Source organism: Osmerus eperlanus, chromosome 24 (genome assembly GCF_963692335.1).
Source record: "Osmerus eperlanus chromosome 24, fOsmEpe2.1, whole genome shotgun sequence".
In the NCBI taxonomy this organism is placed as follows: domain Eukaryota; kingdom Metazoa; phylum Chordata; class Actinopteri; order Osmeriformes; family Osmeridae; genus Osmerus; species Osmerus eperlanus.
Window position 1 is genome coordinate 590,213 of NC_085041.1, and position 27,958 is coordinate 618,170.

Below are 27,958 nucleotides of genomic sequence, written 5' to 3' on the forward strand. Positions count from 1 at the left end.
TTTGGGTCCCGTCCCTCCCTGTGTCAGGCGAGTCTCTGCAATGAAGAAGCAGGATTCACCTGAACACATTCTGCTCTCCCTCTCCTGTGTGGTTAGTCTGTCCTGGTGAGTGTGGGAAGGTTCCCAGTCCGTGTCGCTAGCGTGTCGCTGAACACGCTGCGTAGATAGCTGAACACGCAGGGTAGCTGAAGGTTTGAGGCGAGAGGGGAAGCCTTGTCAGAGGTTTCTTTAAAGCAGCTCTTTGATTATCATAGCTCCACCCAGTGCTTATCCAGTTACCAGCCTCCCCTCAGCCATTGGCCGGCTGGCTCTAATTATGCAAGGTAGTGAATCCCATGGGGGTGGAGCCGGAGCTGAAAGAACTCCTTTGGCAGGCAGAATAGAGCTTTTATTGAGGATATTTCTAAGCTAACCATCAGGGACCAAATCGTTGGATTGTAAAAAGAAAAAAAAAAAAAAAAAACCTGGCCGAATCACTCTGCTCTCCTTTTTTCACTCTTTCCCTCACTGCATCTGTGCGAGACGGAGCGACACAGCAGCAGCAGCACCAGCAGCACCATGCAAGGACTCTATCCCCCCGACTCCAAATCACAGAACAACTAGCTGGGGCAGGAGCCCAGAGAGAGAGAGAGAGAGAGAGAGAGAAAGAGAGAGAGAGAGAGGGAGGGAGGGAGAGAGAGAGTGAGAGAAGAAAGCAGAGAAAGACAGAAGCAGAGAGACAGAGACACAAGTCAGAAGAAGACAGAGAGGTGGAGGTGACCTGTCCAGTCCTGTCCTCTGGGTGTCTCAGGTACCCCCCTCCCTCCCTGCTCCTCCGTCCCCCCGTCCCCCCGTCCCTCCGTCCCCACCATGCTGGGGGTGTCCCCCCTGTCGCCCTGCTGCCTCTGGCTGCTCTCCCTGCTCTCCTTGGGCCTGCTGCCCCGCGCAGAGCCCTCCGTTCCCCTGGAGGAGTTCTACCCCTTCGGACCGGAGCAGGGGGACGCCCAGACCCCCTCCCAGGACGACGGGGGCTCGGGGCTGCTGCAGATCTCCGAGGCGTTCCCCTTCTTCGGAGACCGGCACACAGGACTCTACGTGAGTACACTGCTTATGCAAGAGAATGTGCTCATTCATTCATGCAAGACCAGATGCTTCAGACGGCGTGTGTGTGTGTGTGTGTGTGTAGGAGAGAGAGAGGGAGAGAGATACTGAGTGAGGCTACAGGGGGAAACTGACATGGTGTTGGTTGGATAAGAACCTCGGGGAGATGAATGTTTGTGTACGCTGCCAGATATTAGAACATCCTGTGTTAGAGAGAGTGTGTGTGTGTGTGTGTGTGTGTGCGTGCGTGCGTGTGTGAGACTTCAGGTGTAGAATAACACCCCTGCCCCCTGTGGTCTGTCCTGGGGTTCTCAGGACTTTACATCTGTTTTCTCTGCAACTCTAGAACTCTCACGTGAGCATGCATACACACACACACAGAGAGAGAGAGACAAGGCAGAGAGAGTGAAAGAGAGAGGGGGAAGGAGAGAGAGAGAGAGGAGACAGGAAAGGAGAGAAAGAGAGGTTAACAGATGAATGTTGGTAGTGGAGTTGCTGTAACTGCAGAATCTTTCTCTCTCACGGTTAGTGTTTTTACTCCTTCTGAGGGCAGGTCTGTGAGAGGGGGTGTAGAGGAGGGGTGTAGAGGAGGGGTGTAGAGGAGGGGTGTAGAGGAGGGGTGTAGAGGAGGGGTGTAGAGGAGGGGTTTAGAGCGGAGGTGTAGAGGGGAGGTGTAGAGGGGGGTGGTAGATGGGGTTAGGTGTAGATGGGGTTAGGTGTAGATGGGGTTAGGCGTAGGTGGGGTTAGGTGTAGATGGAGTTAGGTGTAGATGGGGTTAGGTGTAGATGGGGTTAGGTGTAGATGGGGTTAGGTGTAGGTGGGGTTAGGTGTAGGTGGGGTTAGGCGTAGGTGGGGTTAGGCGTAGGTGGGGTTAGGCGTAGGTGGGGTTAGGCGTAGGTGGGGTTAGGCGTAGGTGGGGTTAGGCGTAGATGGGGTTAGGCGTAGATGGGGTTAGGCGTAGATGGGGTTAGGTGTAGATGGGGTTAGGTGTAGGTGGGGTTAGGTGTAGGTGGGGTTAGGTGTATAGGTTGTGAGGGGCTGCAGTCCACAGTGAGAGCGTGTTTGATGTGGTTCTGTCATGAACACACTTCAGCTGCAACACGAGGGCTGAGTCCTTCTAACCAGCACCACCTGCTCTGGTAGTAATCACTCCTGCTGCTCCCATCGCCCCTGTCCAACCCCCCATCCTTTTCCCCACCCCCTCCTCATTATTGGAACACCCTGGCAGTATTGGCTCACATACCATGGCAACAATGGGCAAGTTCAAAGGTCACCTTTCTAATCTAAGCCTGTTGAGTGAGGTAACTATCCCAATGTAGGGACCCACACCCCCCCACCCCATACACACACACACCATATTTACACACACACACGTGCCCCTACAGTGAGACCAGCCACAGAACACAGACTCCCAGAATGCCGTGGTGACCATGTGACCCACCTGTCTTCCTGATTGGATGACACTGGGGCACCTGAGGTCAACACAGGTCAGATTTGACCATTCAGCTTTATTGTCACATTTCAAGAAGTATGGATTTTAATACCTGATTTTCAGACTTCCCTGAAAGTAAAGACAAGTAGACCAGAGAATACAAAACATAAAATAAAACAACTTAACCTGTAGTGGGCAAACAGTGTACACATATTTATCTAGTAAATCACCAGGGCAACAGTGTTGGCCGGGCAGGTAACTTGATATCAGTTCATTTGAAAAGCATCTCCGGGTGAGATGTGTTACATCAGCGTGGTGAGGGCAAAGCCAAGCTGCTGGTCTGAGCTGCTGCTCTGAAGCAGGTGAGGGCCAAGCAACAGGGGCGGCTTCAATTCCTGTGAGCACATTCCAAGCCTCCAGGCACGACCGCATGCAAGCAGAGGAGTTGTCTGAGGAGTCATGTGAGGAGTCATGTAAGGAGTCATCTGAGGAGTCATATGAGGTGGCTCTTCAGCTGTCTGAGGGCATCCTGATGGATCCTACCTGCTTCCCTCCAGAGCTGAACCTGAAACCATCGCTCTACTCTACATGAAGACGACTTAACCCTTCTCCCTCTCTCAGCTGGGAAACACCAGACTGTGCCTCTGTGTGTCTGAGACACTCTAACATGTAAGGACACACAAAGTCCTTTGTAACATCTAGTCCCAGTCCTGTCTCCTAGTAACATCTAGTCCCAGTCCTGTCTCCTAGTAACATCTAGTCCCAGTCCTGTCTCCTAGTAACATCTAGTCCTAGTCCTGTCTCCTAGTAACATCTAGTCCCAGTCCTGTCTCCTAGTAACATCTAGTCCTAGTCCTGTCTCCTAGTAACATCTAGTCCCAGTCCTGTCTCCTAGTAACATCTAGTCCCAGTCCTGTCTCCTAGTAACATCTAGTCCCAGTCCTGTCTCCTAGTAACATCTAGTCCCAGTCCTGTCTCCTAGTAACATCTAGTCCCAGTCCTGTCTCCTAGTAACATCTAGTCCCAGTCCTGTCTCCTAGTAACATCTAGTCCCAGTCCTGTCTCCTAGTAACTGGCTCTGTCCCTTTGTTGTGGTTTGTGTCTGGGAGTTTTCACATGTTGCTGGGACCTCCACCCCCGGCCTCCTCCAGCCCCCTCCCCCGGCCTCCCCTCCTCCCCCCCGGCCTCCCCTCCCCCCCAGAGAACACGGCAGGGTTCCTCCCTGTGGACGCTCCAGCTGTTCTATCTGAAGCAGCAGCCATCTCTTTAACAGAACACAGATGCATCTGCAAAGTGTCTTAGGGGCTGCGAACAATGCAGGCCTTGGATTAACTCATTTTATGGATGGCTCACGCAAAGTAGGCAGAGGGACATCCAAGGTTAGGGAGAGAGGAGAGGAGGGAGGGAGGGAGGGAGGGAGGGAGGGAGGGAGGGAGGGAGGGAGGGAGGGAGGGAGGGAGGGAGGGAGGGAGGGATGAGGGGGGTGAAACTGAGTGAGTTTTGTATGTTACTGGAAGATGTTGAGTAAGGAACAGAGATACATGCAGGACAGTATTAAACCACATTGTATACATACTGCATTTCGACATTTCCATATTTCTATCTGTACTGTACAGTCCTGTTGTGTGACTGGAGAGTTACAGTCCTGTTGTGTTCTATGTTCAGCAGAACAGATGAATCAGCATGTTCTTATCTAACCCTAACAGCCTGGTGTGGGTGGTGCTGGCTGGTCATTTGAAATCAACCGTTTATGAGGCACTAACAGTGTTAGGGGGGGCTAGGCTGGGGGGGCTGTGTGTTGGGGGGCGTGTTAGGGGGGGCTAGGCTGGAGGGGCTGGTGTGTTGGGGGGCGTGTTAGGGGGGGCTAGGCTGGGGGGGCTGTGTGTTGGGGGGCGTGTTAGGGGGGGCTAGGCTGGAGGGGCTGTGTGTTGGGGGGCGTGTTAGGGGGGGGCTAGGCTGGGGGGCTGTGTGTTGGGGGGCGTGTTAGGGGGGGCTAGGCTGGAGGGGCTGTGTGTTGGGGGGCGTGTTAGGGGGGGCTAGGCTGGGGGGCTGTGTGTTGGGGGGCGTGTTAGGGGGGGCTAGGCTGGGGGGGCTAGGCTGGGGGGGCTGTGTGTTGGGGGGGCGTGTTAGGGGGGGCTAGGCTGGGGGGCTCTGTGTTGGGGGGGCGTGTTAGGGGGGGGCTAGGCTGGGGGGGCTAGGCTGGGGGGGGCGTGTTAGCGGGGGCTAAGCTGGGGGGGCTAGGCTGGGGGGGCGTGTTAGGGGGGGGCTAGGCGGGGGGGCTAGGCTGGGGGGGCGTGTTAGGGGGGCTAGGTCTGGGGGGGCGTGTAAGGGGGGCTCCTGTCAGGCTCCAGATCTCCTCAGTTGAACATCTGCTAAAGCTCACCCTGAGAGCTGCTCACCCTGAGAGCTGCTACACTCGTTTACACAACCTCGTCCTCGGGAAAAAAAGCATGTACGAGTAGCTCAATGCTTTACACAGGCTTGAAGCTTCAGTTGTGCGTGTGTGAGTTTGTGTGTTGTCTTGTGTAGGAGGATGGAGTGTGAATGGATGAAGGATTTGAGAGATTCACAGAAGTGAAACATAGTCGATTCATTAAGATCCTTTTTAACCAAGCGAAGGTAAATTAATATGTGGTTGATGCGACCAACTCTGGTGTTGTTTTGCGCTGTGTGTGTGAGTGCTTAACAAGTCCACGTCAATGTCAACAGCACTAACACAGGTGTGTGAGTGTGTGACTGTGTGTATGTAAGTCTCCCTGTGTTCCATCAGATCTCCGAGTCTGAAAGCTCCAGCCAAGCGTTTACCTGAATCCCCCCGGGGGCTTCCTCACTCAGGCCTTCAGCCTTGACCTCCACCTGGAGCAGAGGTGGTGTTAGTCTATAAACCGCTCTGCTCCTCAGAGAGCAGCAGAGGAAATCTTGTCTGTCTATGAGAAGAGAACCTTCCAGAATGGTGCTGTGGAGGGAAGAGGTTGTACGGAGAGAGAGATGGAGGTAGAGAAGGAGAGAGAGATGGAGGTAGAGAAGGAGAGAAGAGATGGAGGTAGAGAAGGAGAGAGAGATGGAGGTAGAGAAGGAGAGAGAGATGGAGGTAGAGAAGGAGAGAGAGATGGAGGTGGAGAAGGAGAGAGATAAAGGTAGAGGAATGGGCTTTCGCTACTCCTACTTTACCCCTCCCCTCCCCCCTCCCCTCCCCCCTCACCTCCCCTCCCTTCCCCCCTCACCTCACCTCCCCCCTCCCCCCCTCCCCTCCCCCCTCACCTCACCTCCCCCTTCCCTCCCCTCACCTCCCCCCTCACCTCGTGCCAATCACAGCTCGTGGTCCTCACCCTCGACCCACACCCCTCATCTCCCCCTACCCCTCACCCCCCCCCCTCATCTTCCCCCCCCCAACCCCCAGTTCCCACCACATCAGGACTGTGCGGAGGGGAAGACTGCGGTGGGGTAATTAACCCAGCCCCCTCACTGAGCCAAACATAACTTCTCTGCTGTTTTCACAACCAGCTTCTCCAGATCGGGGGGAGGGGGGGAGGGGGGTGGAGGGGGTCCACGGCTCGTCTGACTCCGCCTGGTCACTGGCACGGTACGCGGGGGGGCGGAGGAATGGAGGGTCAAAGGTCACCCCGGTGATTAGAGGAAACAGTATAGCAGGAGGGAGGGAGAGTTGGCTTTGCACCTGCAGGAGATAAAGAGAGGGGAGGAGGAGAGAGGAGGAGGAGAGAGGAGGAGGAGAGAGGGAAGGAGATGGAGAGAGGGGGGAGAGAGGAGGAGGAGAGAGAGAGGAGGAGAGAGGGAAGGAGATGGAGGGGGGGGGAGAGAGGAGGAGGAGGAGAGAGGAGGAGAGAGGGAAGGAGATGGAGAGAGGGAAGGAGGTGAAATAGAGAGGAGGAGAGAGGGGGGGAGAGAGGAGGATAAAGAGAGGAGGATAAAGAGAGGGGATGGTGGGCAGAGAGGAGGCATGAATGAGGACCTTTCACATGGATGCCCTGGGTGCAGCATGCCAGATAATCTTTCCACCCCGCTACAGAAGGCCCTCCCTCTGCCCTGCCTTGTGCTGAGTACCACCAAACACCCTCCAGGGTCAACACTGATTAAACATCTTTAACGACCAGTCTTAATTATGAATCAAGTAACCCTGAGTGAGTGGAGGTCAGCTGTACAGAGCAGGTGTGGTGTCTGTCAGCTGCAGAGCTGACGGAGCTGACGGTGTTCCCCAGAGAGCAGCTCTGAGCACCAGCCAGGAGCTGGAGGTTCAGGGCTCTTTGAAGACAGTTTCAGCTTCCTGGTGTGGGAGTCTAAGTGCCCTGTGCAGGTGTGCATAGGGTGTTTGTGTACAGTGTGCGTTTGTGTTGTGTGTGTGTACAGTTAGTGTGTGTGTGTACGGTAGTGACCATATTGACAGATCTCTTTTCTGACAGCAGAACAAAGAACAAAAACCTTCTGTTCTTCGAGGGGATCATACATCCGCTAACCCTAACCCCATACATCCGCTTTGGAGCCTCTACCTCCTCCTCCCCCCTGTCCTCCCCTGTCCTCCCCCCCTCCTCCCCCCCTCCTCCCCCCTCCTCCCCCCCCTATCCCCCCCTCCTCCCCCCTCCTCCCCCCTCCTCCCCCCTCCTCCCCCCTATCCTCCCCTCCTCCCCACTATCCTCCCCTCCTCCCCCCTGTCCTCCCCTCCTCCCCCCTGTCCTCCCCCCTCCTCCCCCCTCCTCCCCCCTCTCCCCCCCTGTCCTCCCCTCCTTCCCCCTGTCCTCCCCCCTCCTCCCCCCTCCTCCCCCCCTGTCCTCCCCCCCCTCCTCCCCTCCTCCCCCCTGTCCTCCCCCTCCTCCCACCCCCTCCTCCCCCCCCCTCCTCCCCCCTGTCCCTCCCCCCCTCCTCCCCCCTGTCCTCCCCTCCTCCCCCCTCCCTCCCCTCCCTCTCCTCTCTCTCCTCTCCTCTCCTCACCCCTTCTCCTCCCCCCCTCCTTGTCCCCTGCCCCCCCAGGTGAACAACAACGGGCTGGTGTCCTTCCTGAGAGAGGTGTCCCAGTTCACCCCCCGTGGCGTTCCCCATCGCTGGCGACCGCAGGGGTGCTCGCTCCCTTCTGGGCGGACGTGGATAACCGTCGGGCTGGCCAGGTGTTCTACCCGGGAGAGCAGGGTCCCCGAGGTGCTGAAGAGGGCCTCCACACACATCAGGATGTACTTCTCAGAGTTCCCAGAGTTCAGCGCCAACTGGGTCCTCGTGGCCAACCTGGCACCAGGTGGCCTTCTTTGGAGGGAGCGGCCGTCACTCCGGTGAGCTTCCTGGATGAACGCTGACTGAATGAAGGGTTAGGGTTAGGGTGTGTGAATTTGTAACCCTCACACAAGAGACACACAAACAGACATACACCACACACACACACAGCTGTCGGACCTTCTCTGACCCCTCCCCTCTTGTACAGGTGAACACCTTCCAGGCAGTTCTCATCACAGATGGAGACCTGTCCTTCACCATATTCCAGTACCACCTGGTCCTCCTGGACCACGGGCATGCACGCTAGCAGCGGGGGGAAACCTGGCAGGGCTGGGGGGCATCGCTGCCCAGGTAGGATCACCCAGGTGCCTGTCTAGGGACCTCTGTGAAACCTTCTGTCTAGGGGCCTCTGTGAAACCTTCTGTGACACTGACAAAGTAGTCTAAATGCAACAGATAGTCAATTTTCCTCCCCTCCTTCCCTCCCCTCCTGCCCTCCCTTCCCCTCCCCTCCTCCCCTCCTCCCCTGCCCTCCCCTCCTGCCCTCCCCCTCCTGCCCCTCCCCTCCCCTCCTCCCCTCCTCCCCTCCCCTCCTCCGCTGCCCTCCCCTCCTCCCCTCCCCTCCTGCCCTCCTCCCCTCCCCTCCTGCCCTCCTCCCCTCCCCTCCTGCCCTCCCCTCCTCCCCTGCCCTCCCCTCCTCCCCTCCCCTCCTGCCCTCCTCCCCTCCCCTCCTGCCCTCCCCTCCTCCCCTGCCCTCCCCTCCTGCCCTCCCCTCCTGCCCTCCTCCCCTCCCCTCCTGCCCTCCCCTCCTCCCCTCCTGCCCTCCCCTCCTCCCAGGCAGGTTTCAACGCTGGTGACGGCAGGCGCTACTTCAACATCCCTGGCTCCAGGACGGAGGACGTGGTGGACGTGGAGGGCACCACCAACGTGGGTTACCCCGGGCGATGGGTGTTTCGCATCGACCACGCCCAGGTGGAGGTGGGCGGCTGCAACGACTCCGGTACGATGATGTGGGGGAGGGTTAGAGCAGATCACCTGATGATGTGGGGGAGGGTTAGAGCAGATCACCTGATGATGTGGGGGAGGGTTAGAACAGATCACCTGATGATGTGGGGGAGGGTTAGAGCAGATCACCTGATGATGTGGGGGAGGGTTAGAACAGATCACCTGATGATGTGGGGGAGGGTTAGAGCAGATCACCTGATGATGTGGGGGAGGGTTAGAACAGATCACCTGATGATGTGGGGGAGGGTTAGAGCAGATCACCTGATGATGTGGGGGAGGGTTAGAGCAGATCACCTGATGATGTGGGGGAGGGTTAGAGCAGATCACCTGATGATGTGGGGGAGGGTTAGAACAGATCACCTGATGATGTGGGGGAGGGTTAGAACAGATCACCTGATGATGTGGGGGAGGGTTAGAACAGATCACCTGATGATGTGGGGGAGGGTTAGAGCAGATCACCTGATGATGTGGGGGAGGGTTAGAACAGATCACCTGATGATGTGGGGGAGGGTTAGAGCAGATCACCTGATGATGTGGGGGAGGGTTAGAGCAGATCACCTGATGATGTGGGGGAGGGTTAGAGCAGATCAGCAGTTTGCTTGTGCTCGGTGTTGAAGTGTGTTGTTGTTGCCGCAGCCTCGGTGTGCCTCCGCCTGCGGCCGTGTGAGAATGGAGGCCGCTGCATCGATGACTGCATCCCAGGAAAGCCCTCCTTCACCTGCTCCTGCCTGGCCGGCTTCACCGGCAGACGCTGTCAGATAGGTCAGTCCTGGGAGCAGTCCCCGCCCCATCCTTCTCCTCCATCACCTGGTCTGGGTCTGGGTCCGGTCTGGGTCCGGTGTGGGTCCGGTCTGGGTCTGGTCTGGTCTGGGTCCGGGTCTGGGTCTGGGTCCGGTCTGGGTCTGGGTCTGGGTCCGGGTCTGGGTGTGGTCTGGGTCCGGGTCTGGGTCTGGGTCTGGGTCTGGGTGTGGTCTGGGTCCGGGTCCGGGTCTGGGTCTGGGTCGGGTGTGGTCTGGGTCCGGGTCTGGGTCTGGGTCTGGGTCGGGTGTGGTCTGGGTCCGGGTCTGGGTCTGGGTCTGGTCTAGCCCTGTCTGGTCCTGTACAAACCAGCCCTACCCAGCCCTCTGGTCCTCATCAGCCAGGAAAGAGGATGTCAGCTTGTAAAAGCTGGATTCCACCTGATTTGCCAAGGGACAACCCGATAAGATATTTCCTTTAGTCCCATCTGCTTGTAATACACCCAGCAGAACTCTGCCAGGCTTTCTGCACGCCTCTTCATCACCACCTCTGAAGTCATCTCTACCCTGCATGTACACAGTCTGTCCACACTGTAGCCTCCTCCTCATGTCATCTGAGGCCACCTATCTCCCCTCTCTCCCCTCTCTCTCCCCTCTCTCCCCCTCTCTCTCCCCCCTCTCTCTCCCCTCTCTCTCCCCTCTCTCCCCCTCTCTCTCCCCTCTCTCTCCCCTCTCTCTCCCCTCTCTCTCCCCTCTCTCTCCCCCTCTCTCTCCCCTCTCTCTCCCCTCTCTCCCTCTCTCTCCCCCCCTCTCTCCCCTCTCTCACCCTCTCTTTCCCCCTATCTCCCCTCTCTCCCCCTCTCTCTCCCCTCTCTCTCCCCTCTCTCCCCCTCTCTCTCCCCTCTCTCACCCTCTCTCTCCCCCTCTCTCTCCCCTCTCTCTCCCCTCTCTCTCCCCTCTCTCTCCCCTCTCTCACCCTCTCTCTCCCCCCCTCTCTTCCCTCTCTCACCCTCTCTTTCCCCCTATCTCCCCTCTCTCCCCCTCTCTCTCCCCCTCTCTCTCCCCCTCTCTCTCCCCTCTCTCCCCCTCTCTCTCCCCCCCTTTCTCCCCTCTCTCCCCCCCTCTCTCCCCCTCTCTCTCCCCTCTCTCACCCTCTCTCTCCCCCCCTCTCTCCCCTCTCTCACCCTCTCTCTCCCCCTATCTCTCACCCTCTCTCTCCCCCTCTCTCTCCCCTCTCTCCCCCTCTCTCTCCCCCTCTCTCTCCCCCCTCTCTCTCCCCCTCTCTCCCCCTCTCTCCTGTCTCTCTAGATGTGGATGAATGTGCCTCCTACCCATGCCAAAATGCAGGGTCTTGTGAAGACCAGGTGAATGCCTTCAGCTGTCGCTGTCCTCGGGGCTACACAGGGACGCTGTGTGAGACAGGTAGGACACTCCTCCCCTTCAGACAGACAGGGACATGGTGAGACAGGTAGGACACTCCTCCCCTTCAGACAGACAGGGACATGGTGAGACAGGTAGGACACTCCTCCCCTTCAGACAGACAGACAGGGGCATGGTGAGACAGGTAGGACACTCCTCCCCTTCAGACAGACAGACAGGGACATGGTGAGACAGGTAGGACACTCCTCCCCTTCAGACAGACAGACAGGGACATGGTGAGACAGGTAGGACACTCCTCCCCTTCAGACAGACAGACAGACAGGGACATGGTGAGACAGGTAGGACACTCCTCCCCTTCAGACAGACAGACAGGGGCATGGTGAGACAGGTAGGACACTCCTCCCCTTCAGACAGACAGACAGGGGCATGGTAAGACAGGTAAGACACTCCTCCCCTTTAGACAGACAGACAGGGGCATGGTGAGACAGGTAGGACACTCCTCCCCTTCAGACAGACACACAGGGACATGGTGAGACAGGTAGGACACTCCTCCCCTTCAGACAGACAGACAGGGACATGGTGAGACAGGTAGGACACTCCTCCCCTTCAGACAGACAGACAGACAGACAGGGACATGGTGAGACAGGTAGGACACTCCTCCCCTTCAGACAGACAGACAGGGGCATGGTGAGACAGGTAGGACACTCCTCCCCTTCAGACAGACAGACAGGGGCATGGTAAGACAGGTAGGACACTCCTCCCCTTCAGACAGACAGACAGACAGACAGGGACATGGTGAGACAGGTAGGACACTCCTCCCCTTCAGACAGACAGACAGGGGCATGGTGAGACAGGTAGGACACTCCTCCCCTTCAGACAGACAGACAGGGGCATGGTAAGACAGGTAAGACACTCCTCCCCTTTAGACAGACAGACAGGGACATAAACGCTGTGCCCTGGTTCCAGGAAGAAGGCCTGAGCCTGACCTTGTAAACAGGTGACAGGTACTTATGGTACAAGGCTGTACTACTGTGTTGTGTGGTTTATACTGATCTGATCATTCCCCATCAGGTCTCCATAAATCTTTCTCCCATATCTGTCTCTCTCCCTCTTTTTTGAATTCTTTCTTCCCATCCCTCTGTCCCCCAGTCTGTCCTTGTCTCTCTCTGTGTCTGTCCCTTGAGTTTGTCTCTCGCTGTCCCCCCTCCCCCCCTCCCTGTCCTCCCCCCCTCCCTGTCCTCCCCCCCTCCCTGTCCCCCTCTCTGAGAGGGCTGTCTCAGTTCCCACAGCAGGTCCGCTGGTGTATCAGTCCTCCTCTAACCCTCTAATACCTTTCACAGCCAGCAGCACATATTTGCAGAGTGAGGAGAGCAGAGCGGCGGATATATTAATCAGCTGAGTAAATATCCCCTGAGCGCCTCTGTGTGTCTCTGTTTGCAGACATGGACGAGTGCAGAGCCGGGCCCTGCCTCAACGGAGCACGCTGTCTGCAAGCCGTCGCCAACTTCACCTGCGTGTGTGAGCGCGGCTATGCTGGAGCACTGTGTGAGATAGGTGAGTGAGACCAGAGGGTCAGATGGGGGGTGAGACAGGAGGATGAGACATGGGGTGAGACACCAGAGTGAGATGCGGGGTGAGACAGGAGAGTGAGATGGGGGTGAGACAGGAGAGTGAGATGGGGGGTGAGACAGGAGGGTGAGATGGGGGGTGAGACAGGAGGATGAGATGGGGGGTGAGACAGGAGGGTGAGACAGCAGGGTGACACGGAGGGTGAGACAGGGGGGTGAGATGGAGGGTGAGACATGAGGGTGAGGCATAAGGGTGAGACAGGAGGGTGAGGCATAAGGGTGAGACAGGAGGGTGAGACAGGAGGGTGAGACAGGAGGGTGAGACAGCAGGGTGAGACAGGAGGGTGAGACAGCAGGGTGAGACATAAGGGTGAGACAGGAGGGTGAGACAGCAGGGTGAGACAGGAGGGTGAGACAGGAGGGTGAGGCATAAGGGTGAGACAGCAGGGGGTCTTGGTGGTGTCCAGGGGTGGGGGCCTCTCTGAGGGGGGCCCTGGTCCCGGCCTGCTGCCTCCTCCTAGTCTTCTGACAGATGTCCTGACTCTGAGCCAGCTCCGCTAAACAGCTCCCAGGGAAGGTCACAGTTGAAGTGATTTGCAAACAAATTCCCAAGCGAGTTTTTTTCTCTCCCAGACTCTCGTTCTTGGGTCACAAAGTACAGCAATGGGGCCTTACCGAGAGAGTTACAGGGAGAGTTACTGTACCAGGAGAGTTACCAGCAGAGTTACTGTACCAGCAGAGTTACTGTACCAGCAGAGTTACCAGGAGAGTTACTGTACCAGCAGAGTTACCAGGAGAGTTACTGTACCAGGAGAGTTACCAGGTGAGTTACTGTACCAGGACAGTTACCAGGAGAGTTACTGTACCAGCAGAGTTACCGGGAGAGTTACTGTACCAGGAGAGTTACCAGGAAAGTTACTGTACCAGGAGAGTTACCAGCACAGTTACTGTACCAGCAGAGTTACCAGCACAGTTACTGTACCAGCAGAGTTACCAGGAGAGTTGCTGTACCAGCAGTTACCAGGAGAGTTACCAGGAGAGTTCACTACAGTTAGATTCTCGTCCAACTGCTTTCTGTACTGCCAGCTCCCCATGTGAGTGTGTCCTGATGAAACACGAACCTCATGGGGGATTCCAGCCATGGGGCTGGTACATCTCATGTACCTCTGTTTCTACATGAGAAACGGATACTCCTAATACCGGACACCTGGTCTCTGAAACCTCACCCCTTCAGAAGGGAAGTCCACCTCTTTAATCCAGGCCAGCTCAGGATGAGGTTGCTGACCGTCTGGCTGGGAAGGCCAGCTGACAGACTCCTACCATGTCACTGTTTATCTTCATGAAGCCCCTGATGGAGGAGGCAGGCTGGAATAACAGGGCTGTGCTGTGTTTGCCCAAGCAGACCTGGACGAGTGTGCGTCCCAGCCGTGTGTGAATGGAGGCGTGTGTGCGGACCAGGTGGATGGATACACCTGCAGCTGTCCTGCCCGCTTCACAGGGGCACACTGTGAGACAGGTGAGCCCTCACCACACCGGACTGGCCTGCTTGGTTTGGACACTGGCCAGGGTCAGCTAGCCCAAATCCCCTCTCTCCTGCTCTCCGTTTCTCTCTCTCTCTCTCCCTCTCTCTCTCTACTTTTCTTTCTCTCTATCCCTCTTCTCGTACTTCTCTCTTACACACACACACACATGCTCTCTCTCTCCATCTTTCCCTCCCTCTCTCTCTACTTTCAGCATGTTTTAATACGAAAATGTTGATATATTCAGCTGGCCTACTTCCTCCCCTCTGATTGGATTCAGGAAAGATACACAAACGCTTTCAAACCCGGACAGACCCTAAATCTGCCCGGTGTCAGCGGGACAGGTGGCTGTCCTGCCCTCTGCTCCTGTGTGACCTGCTGTGTTGGTGAAACGGTTTGGCGGTATCTTCTGTTTCCAGGAGTGCCCGAAGCGGGGTGGTTGGCTGGTCTCTCTCCAGACCAAAGTAATGAGACAGCTGGGTGAGCCAGAGCAGGAGAGACGGCAGTGTGTGTGTGTGTGTGTGTGTGTTATGGCTGTGCTGGAGTCCTGAGGCCCACGTTCCTCATGACTGAACAACTGTGGCCTAAAACGTTGTCATGGTTCTTTCCCAGAACTGGTTGCGGTGCAGGTGAATTCATCCTCCAGTCAAGCTGAAAATCAAACAGGTAGGAGCAGGTTTCTGAAGTCTAACCCATGTAGGTCAGGCTGTCTCTGGGTTCACCAGACACTGCTCTCTCCCAAGGAAAACATGGATGGAAACATCTCACCACCACTCCTCAGAACAAACCTTTTAAACAAAATAAAGCACATTAACCTCATCTGTTGATTGAGGATTTTTGACTGTCTTGTAAATGAAAAGGAAGTTGGACCATAAAGCAGAATGGTGGGATAGCTAATCAGATGTTTTTAAATGTCTTATGTACCCTGTACGGTGTCCTTGAGTGCCGATAAAGGCGTCTTTATTTATTTATTATTATTATTATTATTAGATGTGTGTAATGTAATCATTTAGCAGATACATAGAGTCTCATTCCTGTCAAATCACCTAGCTCTACTACCTGTCCAGTCACCTACTTCCTGTCTACTTCCTGTCCAGTCACCTACTTCCTGTGTACTACCTGTCCAGTCACCTAGCCCAACATCCTCTCATCCCCAGCGTCGTGTGGAGGAGAGGGGTGTGGGCCAAGGCAGACCTGTCTCTACAGCAGCCCTGGCAGCTACAACTGCACATGCAACCCCGGTTTCTACGGTGACAAGTGTGAAGGTAATGTGACCAGCTACATGTAACTTAATGTCTTCATTTAGCAGGCGCTTTTCTCCAAAGCAACGTAGACTCTTCTGCAGTTCCCTGAGCTCCACCTAAGTACCTGTCCCTGAAACCCCTTAGACAAGGAGTTGGCGACGTAACAGGAAGTTGGAAGCATAACAGGAAGTTGGCAGCGTAACAGGAAGTTGGCAGCGTAACAGGAAGTTGCAGCGTAACAGGAAGTTGGCTGCGTAACAGGAAGTTAGCGAGGAGCTGTGGAGGAGGGTCTGTTGGTGGTGAGGATTGTAAAGATCAAACAGAAGCGCTGTTTACTACAGGAACCTGGAAACAACAGTCGCTTGATGTGGAGAGTAATTAGTTTATGGCATGTTTTATTAGTGCACCAACAAGGGGAAACGCTTTGTCTAGACTTGAAAGGGCTCTTTTACGAGTCGGCGTCCATGTTTGGTATTCAGGTTGTTTTATCAAGCAGGGCTGAAGAGATATGCCTGGTAGCACACTCTGACTCTGATTCTAATTCTTACCCTGACTCTAAATCACTGAATCTGACTGAATCAGAATCCTCCTCTGAAAACCCCTCAAAGTTTTCGACAGCAGAGAACAGCTGCAGCATAACCACAAGCCAATTTGTCCACAGAACAGCTCTAATAGTATTATGCTTTGCAAATAGTATGTAGTATGCTCCCCTCCCTTTGGGGAAAAACACATGAAACAAGTTTGTAGTTTTAACAGGTCTCTGACCAGATTAAAGTCTGTCTGTTTTGAGGAATGGCCAGTGTGTTTTTCATCCAGAGGCCTCTGCAAAGCTTTGTTTTACCCAGTGAGGCTGATCACCACAAGCACCCCACGCCCTGAACCCCCCCACCTCCCCCCCCCCCCCCCCAACCCTCTAAAACCTCTTTAATAGTATGTGAGCCACGCAACTCCTCACCCTTGAGCTGAAATAACTATCCCTGCTTACACAGACTCTCTTAAATCTCCCAAATACCTTCCTGCCTCGCTCACTTGGACAGCACAGTGGAAAACAGAGCCTGCTCCTTCTGCTCCTCCTTCTCCTCCCTCTGCTCCTCCTCCTCCTCTTCCTCCTCCCCTCTCCTCCCTCCCTCCCTCCCTCCCTCTCCTCCTCCTCCTCCTCCTCCTCCTCCTCCTCCCTCTCCTCTCTCCTACCTCTCCTCTTTCCCTCCCTCCTCTCTCCTCCCCCCTCCCTCCCTCCCTCTCCTCCTCCCTCCCTCCCCCCCTCCCTCTCCTCCTCCCTCTCCTCCTCTTCTTCCTCCCTCTCCTCCTCTTCCTCCTCCCTCTCCTCCTCCTCCCTCTCCTCCTCTTCCTCCTCCTCTCCCTCTCTCTCTCCTCCTCCCTCTCTCTCCTCCTCCTCCCTGTCCTCCTCCCTCCCTCTCCTCCTCCCTCTCTCTCCTCCTCCTCCCTGTCCTCCTCCCTCCCTCTCCTCCTCCTGTCCTCCTTCTCCCTCCTCCTCCAGCTCACATAGGTAGAGGGTTTACCAATACTTAATCGCTCTCACATCAAAGCCCCCGTCTCCACAGACGACCAGTGAGAGGCTCCAACCCATTACTGCCCCGGGGGGCCTCGGACTACCACCAGTTTCTGATCAAAAAGCGTCATAGCATCAGAGAGCCGAGCTGGTCTCAGACACGCTCCTTTGATCCACGTCTGCAATTAGGAAGCAGAGGAATTTGAAAACATTCTTCCAATCTGAAGTTCCATGAGGCTCTTGGACTGCTAATCATCTGGAATCATCTGGTCCTCTGAACTAAGGGCAAAGGAGGGGAGGGAATAGGAGGGGGGGGTTGGGAGGGAATAGGAGGGGGGGTTGGGAGGGAATAGGAGGGGGGGTTGGGAGGGAATAGGAGGGGGGGGTTGGGAGGGAATAGGAGGGGGGGGTTGGGAGGGAATAGGAGGGGGGTTGGGAGGGAATAGTAGGGGGGGGTTGGGAGGGAATAGGAGGGGGGGGTTGGGAGGGAATAGGAGGGGGAGGTTGGGAGGGAATAGGAGGGGGGGTTGGGAGGGAATAGGAGGGGGGGGGTTGGGAGGGAATAGGAGGGGGGGTTGGGAGGAATAGGAGGGGGGGTTGGGAGGGAATAGGAGGGGGGGTTGGGAGGGAATAGGAGGGGGGGGTTGGGAGGGAATAGGAGGGGGGGTTGGGAGGGAATAGGAGGGGGGGTTTGGAGGGAATAGGAGGGGGGTTGGGAGGGGGAGGAATAGGAGGGGGGGTTGGCTGTGGGGAAGAGAAATGGCCATGAATCAATAAGCAGTTTATATTATAGAATGAAAGAGCCTCTTACCCAACTGAAACACAGCACATATGTTGTCCATCTATACATGCTGGGATGTTTACCTCTCTGATAAACGTGTGTATTTACATGTACAACCAGGATATCTAGGGCTACCTCTTTAAACCACTATCACGTGGCCTTTGCCTGCTTTGAACCTTCTCTTGCTCTCTCCTTCTCTCTATCTCTCTCCCCCCACCCTCTATCTCTCTCCCCCCACCCTCTATCTCTCTCCCTCTTCCTCTCCCCCTCCCTTTCCCTCTCCCTCTCCCTCTCTCTGCATCCATAGAGGAGTGTCTATGCCAGAATGGAGGGCTGTGTTTGGACTTGAATGGAACTTGTGAATGCCCCTCTGGCTACACAGGCTGTACTGCCAACTTGGTGGGTATCAGGTGTCATATTCCCATGGCCAGCAGAGTAACTGGAAACAGACACATTCTTGGTGAATCTTGTGTCTCTGATTACATATTTCAGTTCTGTCGCCCACGGAGTCGATGTGGCCTGAAACGTTATCTTGGAAATGGAAGAAAAATACTTTTGTAATGGTAAAAGTTGCATCTGTTTAAAAATATCCTCTCCTCCCTCCTCTCCTCCCTCCTCTCCTCCCTCCCTCCCCCCTCCTCTCTCCTCCTCCTCCTCCTCCTCCTCCTCCTCCTCCTCCTCCTCCTCCTCCTCCTCCTCCTCCTCCTCCTCCTCCTCTTCCCCCTCCCTCCCTCCCTCTCTCCTCTCCTTTCCTTTCCTCCCTCCCTCCCTCCCTCCCTCCCTCCTCTCCTCTCCTCTCCTCTCCTCTCTCTCTCTCTCTTCTCTCTCTCTCTCTCTCTCTCCTCTCTCTCTCTCTCTCTCTCTCTCTCTCTCTCCTCTCCTCTCCTCCTCCTCCTCCAGAGGTGACCCAGACCCCCTGCAGTAACAGCAGGCCGTGTCCAGATGGAGGTCCCTGTCTGGAGTATGGAGGAACCTACCTGTGTACCTGCCATACAGGTGTGCTGGAGCTGGACCCCAACCCCTACCCCTATGGTAAGAGCCTGACACTAACCTAACCCTGACCCCTGACCCCTGGAATAAAAACCTGTAGAAAAAGTGGTCAAGCCTGTTCACTCGTCAGAAAACAAATACAAACACATGGATGTCAACATGTTCACTACATAACAGCTGTTCTCTCTCCTTCACTGTATATCTTTGTCTCTCTCTCTGTGTCTCTTTCTCTCTGTCTCTCTCTGTCTCTGTCTCTCAATCAATCTCTCTGTCTCTCTCTCTCTCTCTCTCTCTCTCCCTCCAGTGTGATTGAACACAGTCAAGTGTGTGTGTGTGTTTTCAGTACAGCCTCGATCCGTCTGTGAGTCCGGCCCGTGTGAGAATGGAGGCTTCTGCTACGAGCGAGACGGAGGGTACAGCTGCGAGTGCAAACACGGATACCGTGGCAAGAACTGTGAGAAAGGTAGACCAGAGGAACAGTGGAGAATGCTGTAGACCACAGTGTAATACTGGAATACCATGGAAGATCAAGAACGTGTGTGTGTGTGTGTCCAGTCAGAAACGCCTGTGCCTCGGCTCCGTGTCGTAACGGAGCCTCCTGCAAGGAGGCCGAGGGCAGCTACCTCTGTGTGTGCTCCTACAGGTTCACAGGGAAGCACTGCGAAGTGGGTGAGTACACACACACTCAGTCACAGACACACACACAGACACACACACAGACACACTGTGCCTGACAGGTGCGTTGGTGTGTGTGTGTGTGTGTCCAGGAAAGCCTGACCCGTGTGTGTCCAGCCCCTGTGTGAACGGGGGCACCTGCTTCCACTACATTGGGAAGTACAAGTGTGAGTGTCCCGCTGGCTTCAGCGGGCGCCACTGTGAGGTCAGACACTCCGCCCACACTGCCGCAGGTGAGCCAATCACACATCACCCTCAATCAGCCAGCCAACAGCAGCTACGCTCAACATGTCACAAAGCTGAAGATGTAAACTGTATGGATATATACTGTATAGATATATAGTGTAGATAGACAGGACACAAGACAAGTCATATGCTGCTGGGACGTCTGACACCGACAGACATATTCACTATGGTTGTGGTTGCCATGCCTACGAGGTCGTTGTATCACAGTGTAAAATGGTGTGTTGCTAAGCTGTGTGTGTTTGTGCGTGTGTGTGTGTGTGTTCCCCAGGGCCAGACTGCGGCCCTCCTCCCCTCCTGAAGCACGCTGAGGTCCACTTCTCCTCCAGCGCTGCGGGCTCCCTGGCCGTGTACACCTGCCACCCTGGCTACAGCCCCCTGCCCAGGGCCACACACAGCATCTGTGGGGGCCAGGGGGCCTGGAGCCAGCCCCCGGACTGCCAAGGTACAGAACACCACAGGAGGAGGGAGGGGGAGTGTAGTAGGAGTAAGAGGTGGGGAGGTGGGGAGGGAGGACTGGAGGGAGGGAGGGAGGACTGGAGGGAGGGCTGGAGGAAGGGCTGGAGGGAGGGCTGGAGGGAGGGCTGGAGGGAGGGCTGGAGGGAGGGAGGGCTGGACGGAGGGAGGGCTGGCTGGACGGAGGGAGGGCTGGCTGGACGGAGGGAGGGCTGGAGGGAGGGAGGGCTGGCGGGAGGGCTGGAGGAAGGGCTGGAAGGAGGGCTGGAGGGAGGGCTGGAGGGAGGGCTGGAGGGAGGGCTGGAGGGAGGGCTGGACGGAGGGAGGGCTGGAGGGAGGGAGGGCTGGACGGAGGGCTGGAGGGAGGGAGGGCTGGAGGGAGGGAGGGCTGGACGGAGGGCTGGAGGGAGGGAGGGCTGGAGGGAGGGCTGGAGGGAGGGCTGGAGGGAGGGAGGGAGGGCTGGAGGGCTGGAGGGAGGGAGGGCTGGAGGGAGGGCTGGAGGGAGGGCTGGAGGGAGGGCTGGAGGGAGGGCTGGAGGGAGGGCTGGAGGGAGGGCAGGAGAGAGGGGGAATGTGTTGGGGCACGCAGGAGAATATGACTCTGTTCTGTGTTATGAAACCATAACAGGATCTTGGTGGTCCCGGCACAGGCAGATATTGCTTTGGCAAAAGAGAACGTCTCAATTAGGCTTGTTTCTCCTCCTTGAAACAAATCCATGAACTCCCTGCTTGTGCTCGTGCCAGGGGAAGCAACCGAGGCTGCTGGCTTGATGTGTGTCATGCTGTCAACGAAAAGAGTTACGAGTTAGTTTGGTTCAGTTAGTCAGGCCTCAGTTCCTCATATGTGCCTGGGTTGCTTTTCACATTTACATTTATTCTATTTATTTAGCAGGCGCATTCATCTCAAGGTGCATGTATGAGTACCCTGCCCCTCACCTCAGTGCACCATGTTGCCCCTCACCTCAGTGCACCATGTTGCCCCTCACCTCAGTGCACCATGTTGTCCCCAGAGGTGGACGAGTGTGTATCCCAGCCCTGCCTGAACGGAGCCACGTGCCTGGACAGGGTGCACTCCTACCTGTGTGCCTGTGACAAGGGCTTCACCGGGATCCACTGTCAGACAGGTACCAGGACAACACCTGGCTCATCATTCTAGTGTACCCTGCTCCCAGGAGGCCAGGCCTGCCTGTTAATGTGTGTGTGTGTGTGTGTGTGTCCATGTGTGTGTGTGTGTGTATCCATGTGTGTGTGTGTGTGTATCCATGTGTGTGTGTGTGTGTATCCATGTGTGTGTGTGTGTGTGTGTGTGTGTATCAGACGTAGACGAGTGCCTCTCTGAGCCGTGTGAACATGGTGGCACCTGTGAGGACCAGTCGGGCTCCTTCCTTTGCCACTGTCCGCCTGGACACAGCGGGCAGCACTGCCAGATCGGTGGGTGATCACTCCATCAATCACTGTGTTATTACTGCAGGTTATTCCACCATCACACGCTGGCAGCACAGTGTGACAGCTCCTGTCAGACCAGCAGGTGTTTGAGGGTAACAATGTGTTGTCGTTCTGCAGAGGAGGATGGCTGTGAGTCCGCCCCCTGTCTGAACGGAGGGGTGTGTCGCGGATACCGTCAGACACCCCTGTGCGTGTGTAAAGAGGGTTTCCTAGGCGACCGCTGCCAAACACGTGAGTATCCACGCTTCATTCTCCACAGTGACGGAAAGGAGGATGAGGAGGGTTGTTCACTCTCTCTGGAGAGGGAACGGGCTTGTTCCCGGGCTTGTTCCCGGGCTTGTAGGGAGTCAGGTGGCTGAGCGGTTAGGGAGTCGGGCTAGTAATCTGAAGGTTACCGGTTCGATTTTGGCTGTGCCAAATGACGTTGTGTCCTTGGGCAAGGCACTTCACCCTACTTGCCTCGGGGGGAATGTCCCTGTACTTACTGTAAGTCGCTCTGGATAAGAGCTAAATGACTAAATGTAAATGTAAATGTTCCATGGAGCAATGTGGCTGGTCTCTGTCGCCCTCTAGTGGAGCACACTGTATCTGCTCTCTGTCGCCCCCTAGTGGAGAACCCCTGCGTACTGCAGCCTTGTGGAAACCGTGGGTTGTGCAGGAGTGACTGGAGGGGGAACTACAGCTGCGCCTGCAGAGTGGGTCACACAGGGAAGGCCTGTGAGAAAGGTCAGTCATCATCCCTCCCTCCAGTGCCCCTGGGCTTCACCCCAGGTCATCAGTCAGGTTTGAACCTCAACACTCAAGTAACTGATCGCTGACTGGTCATTTATGGAACCTATTTAACTCCCTCTGCCGCTGTTCCCAGACCTGCTCCCCCCCTCCGGCCTGCGCATGCTGCGTGTGGAGGAGAGTGAGGTGGAGCTTCTCTGGGACCAGCCCGACCCCCAGAGCCTGGTCAGCGCCTTCGCCGTCACGTACGCCCCCCTGGAGGGCGGGGCCAGGAAGACGGACTTCCTGGACGGGCAGCAGTCCAGCCACCTGCTGCAGGGCCTCGCCCCCGGCCTCCTCTACAACATCTCCACTTTCTCTGTCAAACGCAACGCCAACAGCAACGACGTCAGCCAGCCGGCTGTGGCGCTCATACGCACACGTGAGAACTGTGGAAGTGGGGGGGTGAAGAGCAATGATGCTACAAAACTGTCCTTAAGGATGCTTTTAACACTGCTGATCTCTATGTGTGTGTTTGTGTGTGTGTGTCTGTGTGTATATCTGTGTGTGTGTGTGTCTGTGTGTATATCTTTGTGTGTGTGTGTCTGTGTGTATATATGTGTGTGTGTGTGTCTGTGTGTATATCTTTGTGTGTGTGTGTGTGTGTGTGTCTGTGTGTATATCTTTGTGTGTGTGTGTCTGTGTGTATATATGTGTGTGTGTGTGTCTGTGTGTATATCTGTGTGTGTGTGTGTCTGTGTGTATATCTTTGTGTGTGTGTGTGTCTGTGTGTATATCTGTGTGTGTGTGTGTGTGTCTGTGTGTATATCTGTGTGTGTGTGTGTCTGTGTGTATATCTTTGTGTGTGTGTGTCTGTGTGTATATCTGTGTGTGTGTGTGTCTGTGTGTATATATGTGTGTGTGTGTGTCTGTGTGTATATCTTTGTGTGTGTGTGTCTGTGTGTATATATGTGTGTGTGTGTGTCTGTGTGTATATCTTTGTGTGTGTGTGTGTGTGTCTGTGTGTATATCTTTGTGTGTGTGTGTGTGTGTGTCTGTGTGTATATCTTTGTGTGTGTGTGTGTGTGTGTGCCAGGGCCGAGGAGGGTGGAGCAGCTGCAGGCGGTGAATGTGTCGTCCTCTCAGGTGTGGCTCCGCTGGCTGGTTCAGGCCGCTCACCACGCCGCCGTCAGCCAGGTGCGCGTCTCTCTGGTGCCCCCTGGTGGCAGCGGGGCCCGCACCGCCCTGCTCAACACCTCCACCACCGAGTACACCTTCAGGTCTGGCCCTTTCACAGAGCTCATTAGAAACTCAGATCCATGTTTATGTGGCGAGAAAATCCTCAAAAGAAAGGAAATTCAATTGACCGATTGTGATTATTGTACAGTGGAACAACATGCATACTGTGCTGTAACAGGTGTTATAGCTGTGGGCTGGAGAGTTGGGGTTGTAGAGGAATCTGTACCTGTATCTACCTCCTGCACAATCAGACTTAGGTCAGGGTGGTGCGGTACTCTCTTTGTCCTCCAGGTGGCACTGTTACACCAGTGCTCATAGTGGATGTACATGCAGCAATAAACATTCTCTCCCCAAGGGGGCACTGTGGCAGATCTTTACTGAATGTGTATCATGAGTTCAAAGTGAGCTGTTTAGTAATTTTGTATGTCTGGAATGTGTGTGTGTGATTGATTGTGTGTGATTGTGTGTGTGTGATTGTGTGTGTGTGATTGTGTGTGATTGTGTGTGTATGCTCTCTCCCTGTGTGTGTGTGTCCTCCTCAGCTCCCTGCTCCCTGGTCAGCTGTACAGCGTGGACGTGTTGACCCAGAGTGGGGTGAGGCCAGACGAGTTCCCCTCCACCAGTCACTCCGCCGGGCCGCTGCAAGTCTGGACCAGTACGTCACACGGACAGACACACACTCATCCGTGAAGGAAATTCAAATACCTCAAATAGCTGACACTATCCCTTCTGTTTCTGGGCTCATGTGACCAGCTCTGGTTCTGCTGTAGTACTGAGTCACATGAACGACAAATGGGAACCATGTTACTTTGATTAGGCCTTGACTGGGCAAGGAGCCGTCTCATTCACTGGGCAAGGAGCCGTCTCATGAATGATAAGATTTCACAGACTCAAGTTCATGTATTCTGCCACATATACTCAAACTTTACAGGCGCACACACACACACGAGTACAGACCATCTGTCAACACAACAGAAAATGACCATCCACCTTCCCCACAGGGCCCCTTCCCCCTCAGAACCTCTCCCTGTCCCATGTGACCACCAACTCCGCCCACATCACCTGGGACCGCCCCCCTGTGAACCTTCCAGACGGCTTCGTGGTCAACGTGACCCGCGGTTTGAACACCCGCAGCCGCTTCCTGGCCAGCGGGCGCCTGGGGGCGTACACCCTGCGGGACCTCAGCCCCAGCCAGCACTACCACCTGGTGCTCACCGCCGTCACCAACACAGGCCCGGGCCAGCTGCACAGCCTGCCCCAGCACCTGGCCTTCACCACCTGTGAGTGCTCCCACAGCCTCGCCCCATCTGGGACATCTCACACACACCACCAGGATTCACACAGTGTGATGACCTGGGAGAGGCAGCTTGTGACAGCACTGACCCAGAGTGTGTCAGTGATGGTGTGTGTCCCTCCCTCTCTGTCAGTGCCGATGGACGATGGTCTGGGGAGGAGGGCGAGGCCGGCGGGGGGTGAGGGGGGCGTCCGAACCCTGACCCCGTCAGAGCCCCAGGACCTGGAGGTGACGGGGGAGAGAGAACTGACGGGGGAGATGAGCAGGTGGGAGAGAGTCTGGTTCATGTGTTGCAGCATAGAGACAGCACAGATGTGTGTGGGTGGTAGCCTAACTATACAGAACTGACATTCTTTATACTTGATTTTTTTAAATGTAATTTAGATTTTGGAGAAAAAAATACATACCAAGCTCTTTTCTACTAACACTAATGCAGAAGACAAATATTTTTTGTAGATTAATTTTAGGTAAAAACCTCTTTAGAAAAATAATATTAATTTTTTTTTTTTACAAAAATTGAATTTCTGTTTAGAAATCTTTTAGTGGATTTTTTTGTTTGCATTAGTGTGTCAGTATAAAGAGCTTGGTCTATTGTGGTCTACATGTTCCTCCTTGCAGATACACGGAGCTGAAAGACAGCAGAGGAAGAATCACGGCCCGGTTCTCTAACCTGCCCTGGAAGGTTCTCAGGCACCGCACAAGTAACAGCAACGCATGTTTTCAGTTTTTACATTTCTTTTTTTTTTTTTTTTTCATCCAGGTGTTCACTGAGCTCTAAGTAAAAACATCAAAATTCAATGTCTTGATGTTCTTTTTGTTATATATTATAATGTTTTATGACAGGATGGTTTTTTTTCCGTTGCAGAGCCAGAACCTCCAATTAAGTTAGAGAGAATGGAGGAAACAACCAATAAAATCAGTCTTGCACTAGAGATTCAGGAAGAAGGATCTAGAAGACAGCCAGGTAGGGGTTCCCTCCCCGTAAGAAGCTCACAATCACAGACAGATAGACTTCCTCTGTCCCGCCCATTGATTTAAAACAAACACACTCTTCCCAAACCGCAGCAGTCTGTATGAGAGAGGTCCACTGTTCGACAGCTGGGTTCATCTCACCTCTAACTCCTCATGTACACAATCTTTAAACACGGATTATAGGGAGAGTAATAATAATAGTTTCTAAAATGAAGTAAACGTGTGTAGAGTTAAGGTCCATTCACGTCAGCTGGAGGGAACGTGGTGAGGGTGGGGAGACCTGCGCTTCTCTACTCCTGGTTCTCTGCGTCTGGTTCTAAGAGCAGCTGCTGTGTTCCAGAGGGTTCCCGGGACTGCCGCGGTGTTCCCTGCCAGAACGGGGGAACCTGTGTGAAGGGGAGCGACGCTTTCATCTGCGACTGCCCCAGCGGCTTCAAGGGCAGGCAGTGTGAGCTGTGTAAGTTCAGCCACATACACATACACTCTCTCTCTCTCTCTCTCTCTGTCTCTCTCTCTGTGTCTCTCTCTCTCTCTCTCTCTCTCTCTCTCTCTCTGTCTCTCTCTCTCTCTCTCTCTCTCTCTCTGTCTCTCTCTCTCTCTCTCTCTCTCTGTGTCTCTCTCTGTCTCTCTCTCTCTCTCTCTCTCTCTCTCTCTCTCTGTCTCTCTCTCTCTCTCTCTCTCTCTCTCTCTGTCTCTCTCTCTCTCTCTATTTCCCTCTCAATCATTCCTCTCCCACACACTCTCTTCCGCCTTCCCGTTGAATACATTTCCTCACCCAAACATCCCCAGTTAGATTGTTTAAACATTCTTCTCCCCGAACCCATCCGTCATCACGGAGGAGAGGCCCGTTCCTTCAGTATCTCCTCCATCTTATCTCACGAGGAACCCTGTCCGTTCTCCACCCCGTATCCCCTCCTCATGCACATCTCTTTCTTCCCTTTTCTGCCGGGCGACCCCACAGACTGCCAGCGGGTGCCTCACCCCTGCACCCGCCTCTACTCAGAGACCAAGAGCGTTCCTGTCTGGGAGGGAAGCGTGTGTCGTTACCTGTGAGTGTCTCCCCCCTGCTGGGCCTCTCTGGGGCTGGGCCTGCATGCCCACACCTGATACACATGCAGCTTAGTGGGTAGAGGCTTTGTCTGCAGATCACAGGGTCCCTGGTTCAGATCTGTGTATTATTTTGGGTGGAAGCATCTGCTCAATGAATATGTTGTTATGAACTCTGAAGCCCCCAGAATGTCTCCCAGCAGAGAATGGTGGGAATGTTGTGTAGCTGAACCGAAGCAAACGAGCTTCTGCTTTTCTCTGCAGGTACAAGAGGACGTATAAAGTTCAGCAGGATGTGTGCTATCGAGAGATTTGTGATCCACTGCTCCCCAAGAAAAGCCCTAGTAGGTTGTGTACTGTGTGTGTATTTAAAGTGTGTGTGTATTTAAAGTGTGTGTGTCGTCCAGAAAGCTGTTGAGAGTGTGAGTCAGGAGCACCGTGTTTGAACCCTTATTGTAATCCTTATTGTAAAAATAATAGCAAATACAGCAAGATTCTGATTTTGACTGGATATATTCTTTCTCCCACAGACAGAAGAACTAACAGACAACAATAATGGTTAGTCTGTTTTTAAACACAATTACATTTCAGATAAAATCATCCATTGATGTGTTTAGGCCAAAGAATTTGGCCTCAGTTCAAACTAGCGTCATCGTTATCTCTTTCAAGAATGTTGATCTTGGATTATCTCACAAGAGAAACTTGTTCCCAGATAACTCCTGGTGGACCAGGCCTCAACGCAGCTCCGAGGAGGAGTGAGGCGGCTAAAAATCTTCTGGAGAACTAACCGAGATCTGCAAAATGGGTTGATAACTGTCCAGACTCAACACCTTGTGTCAAATATTTATATTTTTTTCTTAAACACGATAAACAGTCCACTGTAGTGAACCTGTATCAACACAACACAAGCATACCTCACTGGGAACACAACACAAACTGACACATTGGGAAGTTCTGTTTTTGTATACATGAAGATGCAGTTTGGTCCTTCAGGGAAATGTGTGTCAGGCTGCCCGAGTTTTCACCCTTGATAAATTCAGATTGCCTGTATTTTTTTTATCTTTTCGTTTTTTTTCCGTTTTTTTTTTTTTACCACAAGTCAAACTGTTTCCTTCTTCTCAAAGATCAGTTCTCAACATCATACTGGAAAACATGTCATGGCCTGTCGTCATGTCTCAAAGCCAACCTCACTGCTAGCTATCATGTAAATACTGTTTATAGGCTGTTTTGTAGGTGAATATTTTAATAATAAAAACGTGAAAATTGATTTTTGTCATGTCTTAATAACTTTTTGAACTTTTCTATAGTCTTGTGAGGCACGAGGTCAGGAAAGCACAGGCCAAATGGCAATGCACGTGATCACCACAAGGTGTCTATATTGCATCAATATGACCTTTAATAATAATTAATAATG

At 54.4% G+C, this 27,958-nt stretch overlaps 1 protein-coding gene across 1 annotated transcript; it reads left to right on the forward strand.

Annotated features, from left to right (window-relative positions):
• Positions 1-327: 327 nt before the first annotated feature.
• On the forward strand, positions 328-27,811 carry sned1 (sushi, nidogen and EGF-like domains 1). Its single transcript, XM_062451001.1, is given in 39 exon segments — positions 328-1,074; positions 7,497-7,547; positions 7,549-7,581; positions 7,583-7,639; positions 7,641-7,742; positions 7,744-7,777; positions 7,928-8,010; positions 8,012-8,041; positions 8,043-8,081; positions 8,567-8,729; positions 9,371-9,496; positions 10,780-10,893; positions 12,292-12,405; positions 13,822-13,935; positions 14,552-14,605; positions 15,097-15,204; positions 17,782-17,856; positions 17,859-17,873; positions 18,375-18,506; positions 18,808-18,927; positions 19,020-19,133; positions 19,232-19,372; positions 19,654-19,827; positions 20,849-20,962; positions 21,156-21,269; positions 21,402-21,515; positions 21,894-22,010; positions 22,150-22,434; positions 23,089-23,272; positions 23,774-23,886; positions 24,233-24,511; positions 24,659-24,791; positions 25,144-25,226; positions 25,391-25,489; positions 25,838-25,954; positions 26,459-26,546; positions 26,809-26,888; positions 27,075-27,102; positions 27,257-27,811. Coding segments are annotated over 38 exon segments (4,164 nt in total). The 5' UTR covers positions 328-849; the 3' UTR covers positions 27,101-27,102; positions 27,257-27,811.
• The last annotated feature ends 147 nt before the right edge of the window (positions 27,812-27,958 follow it).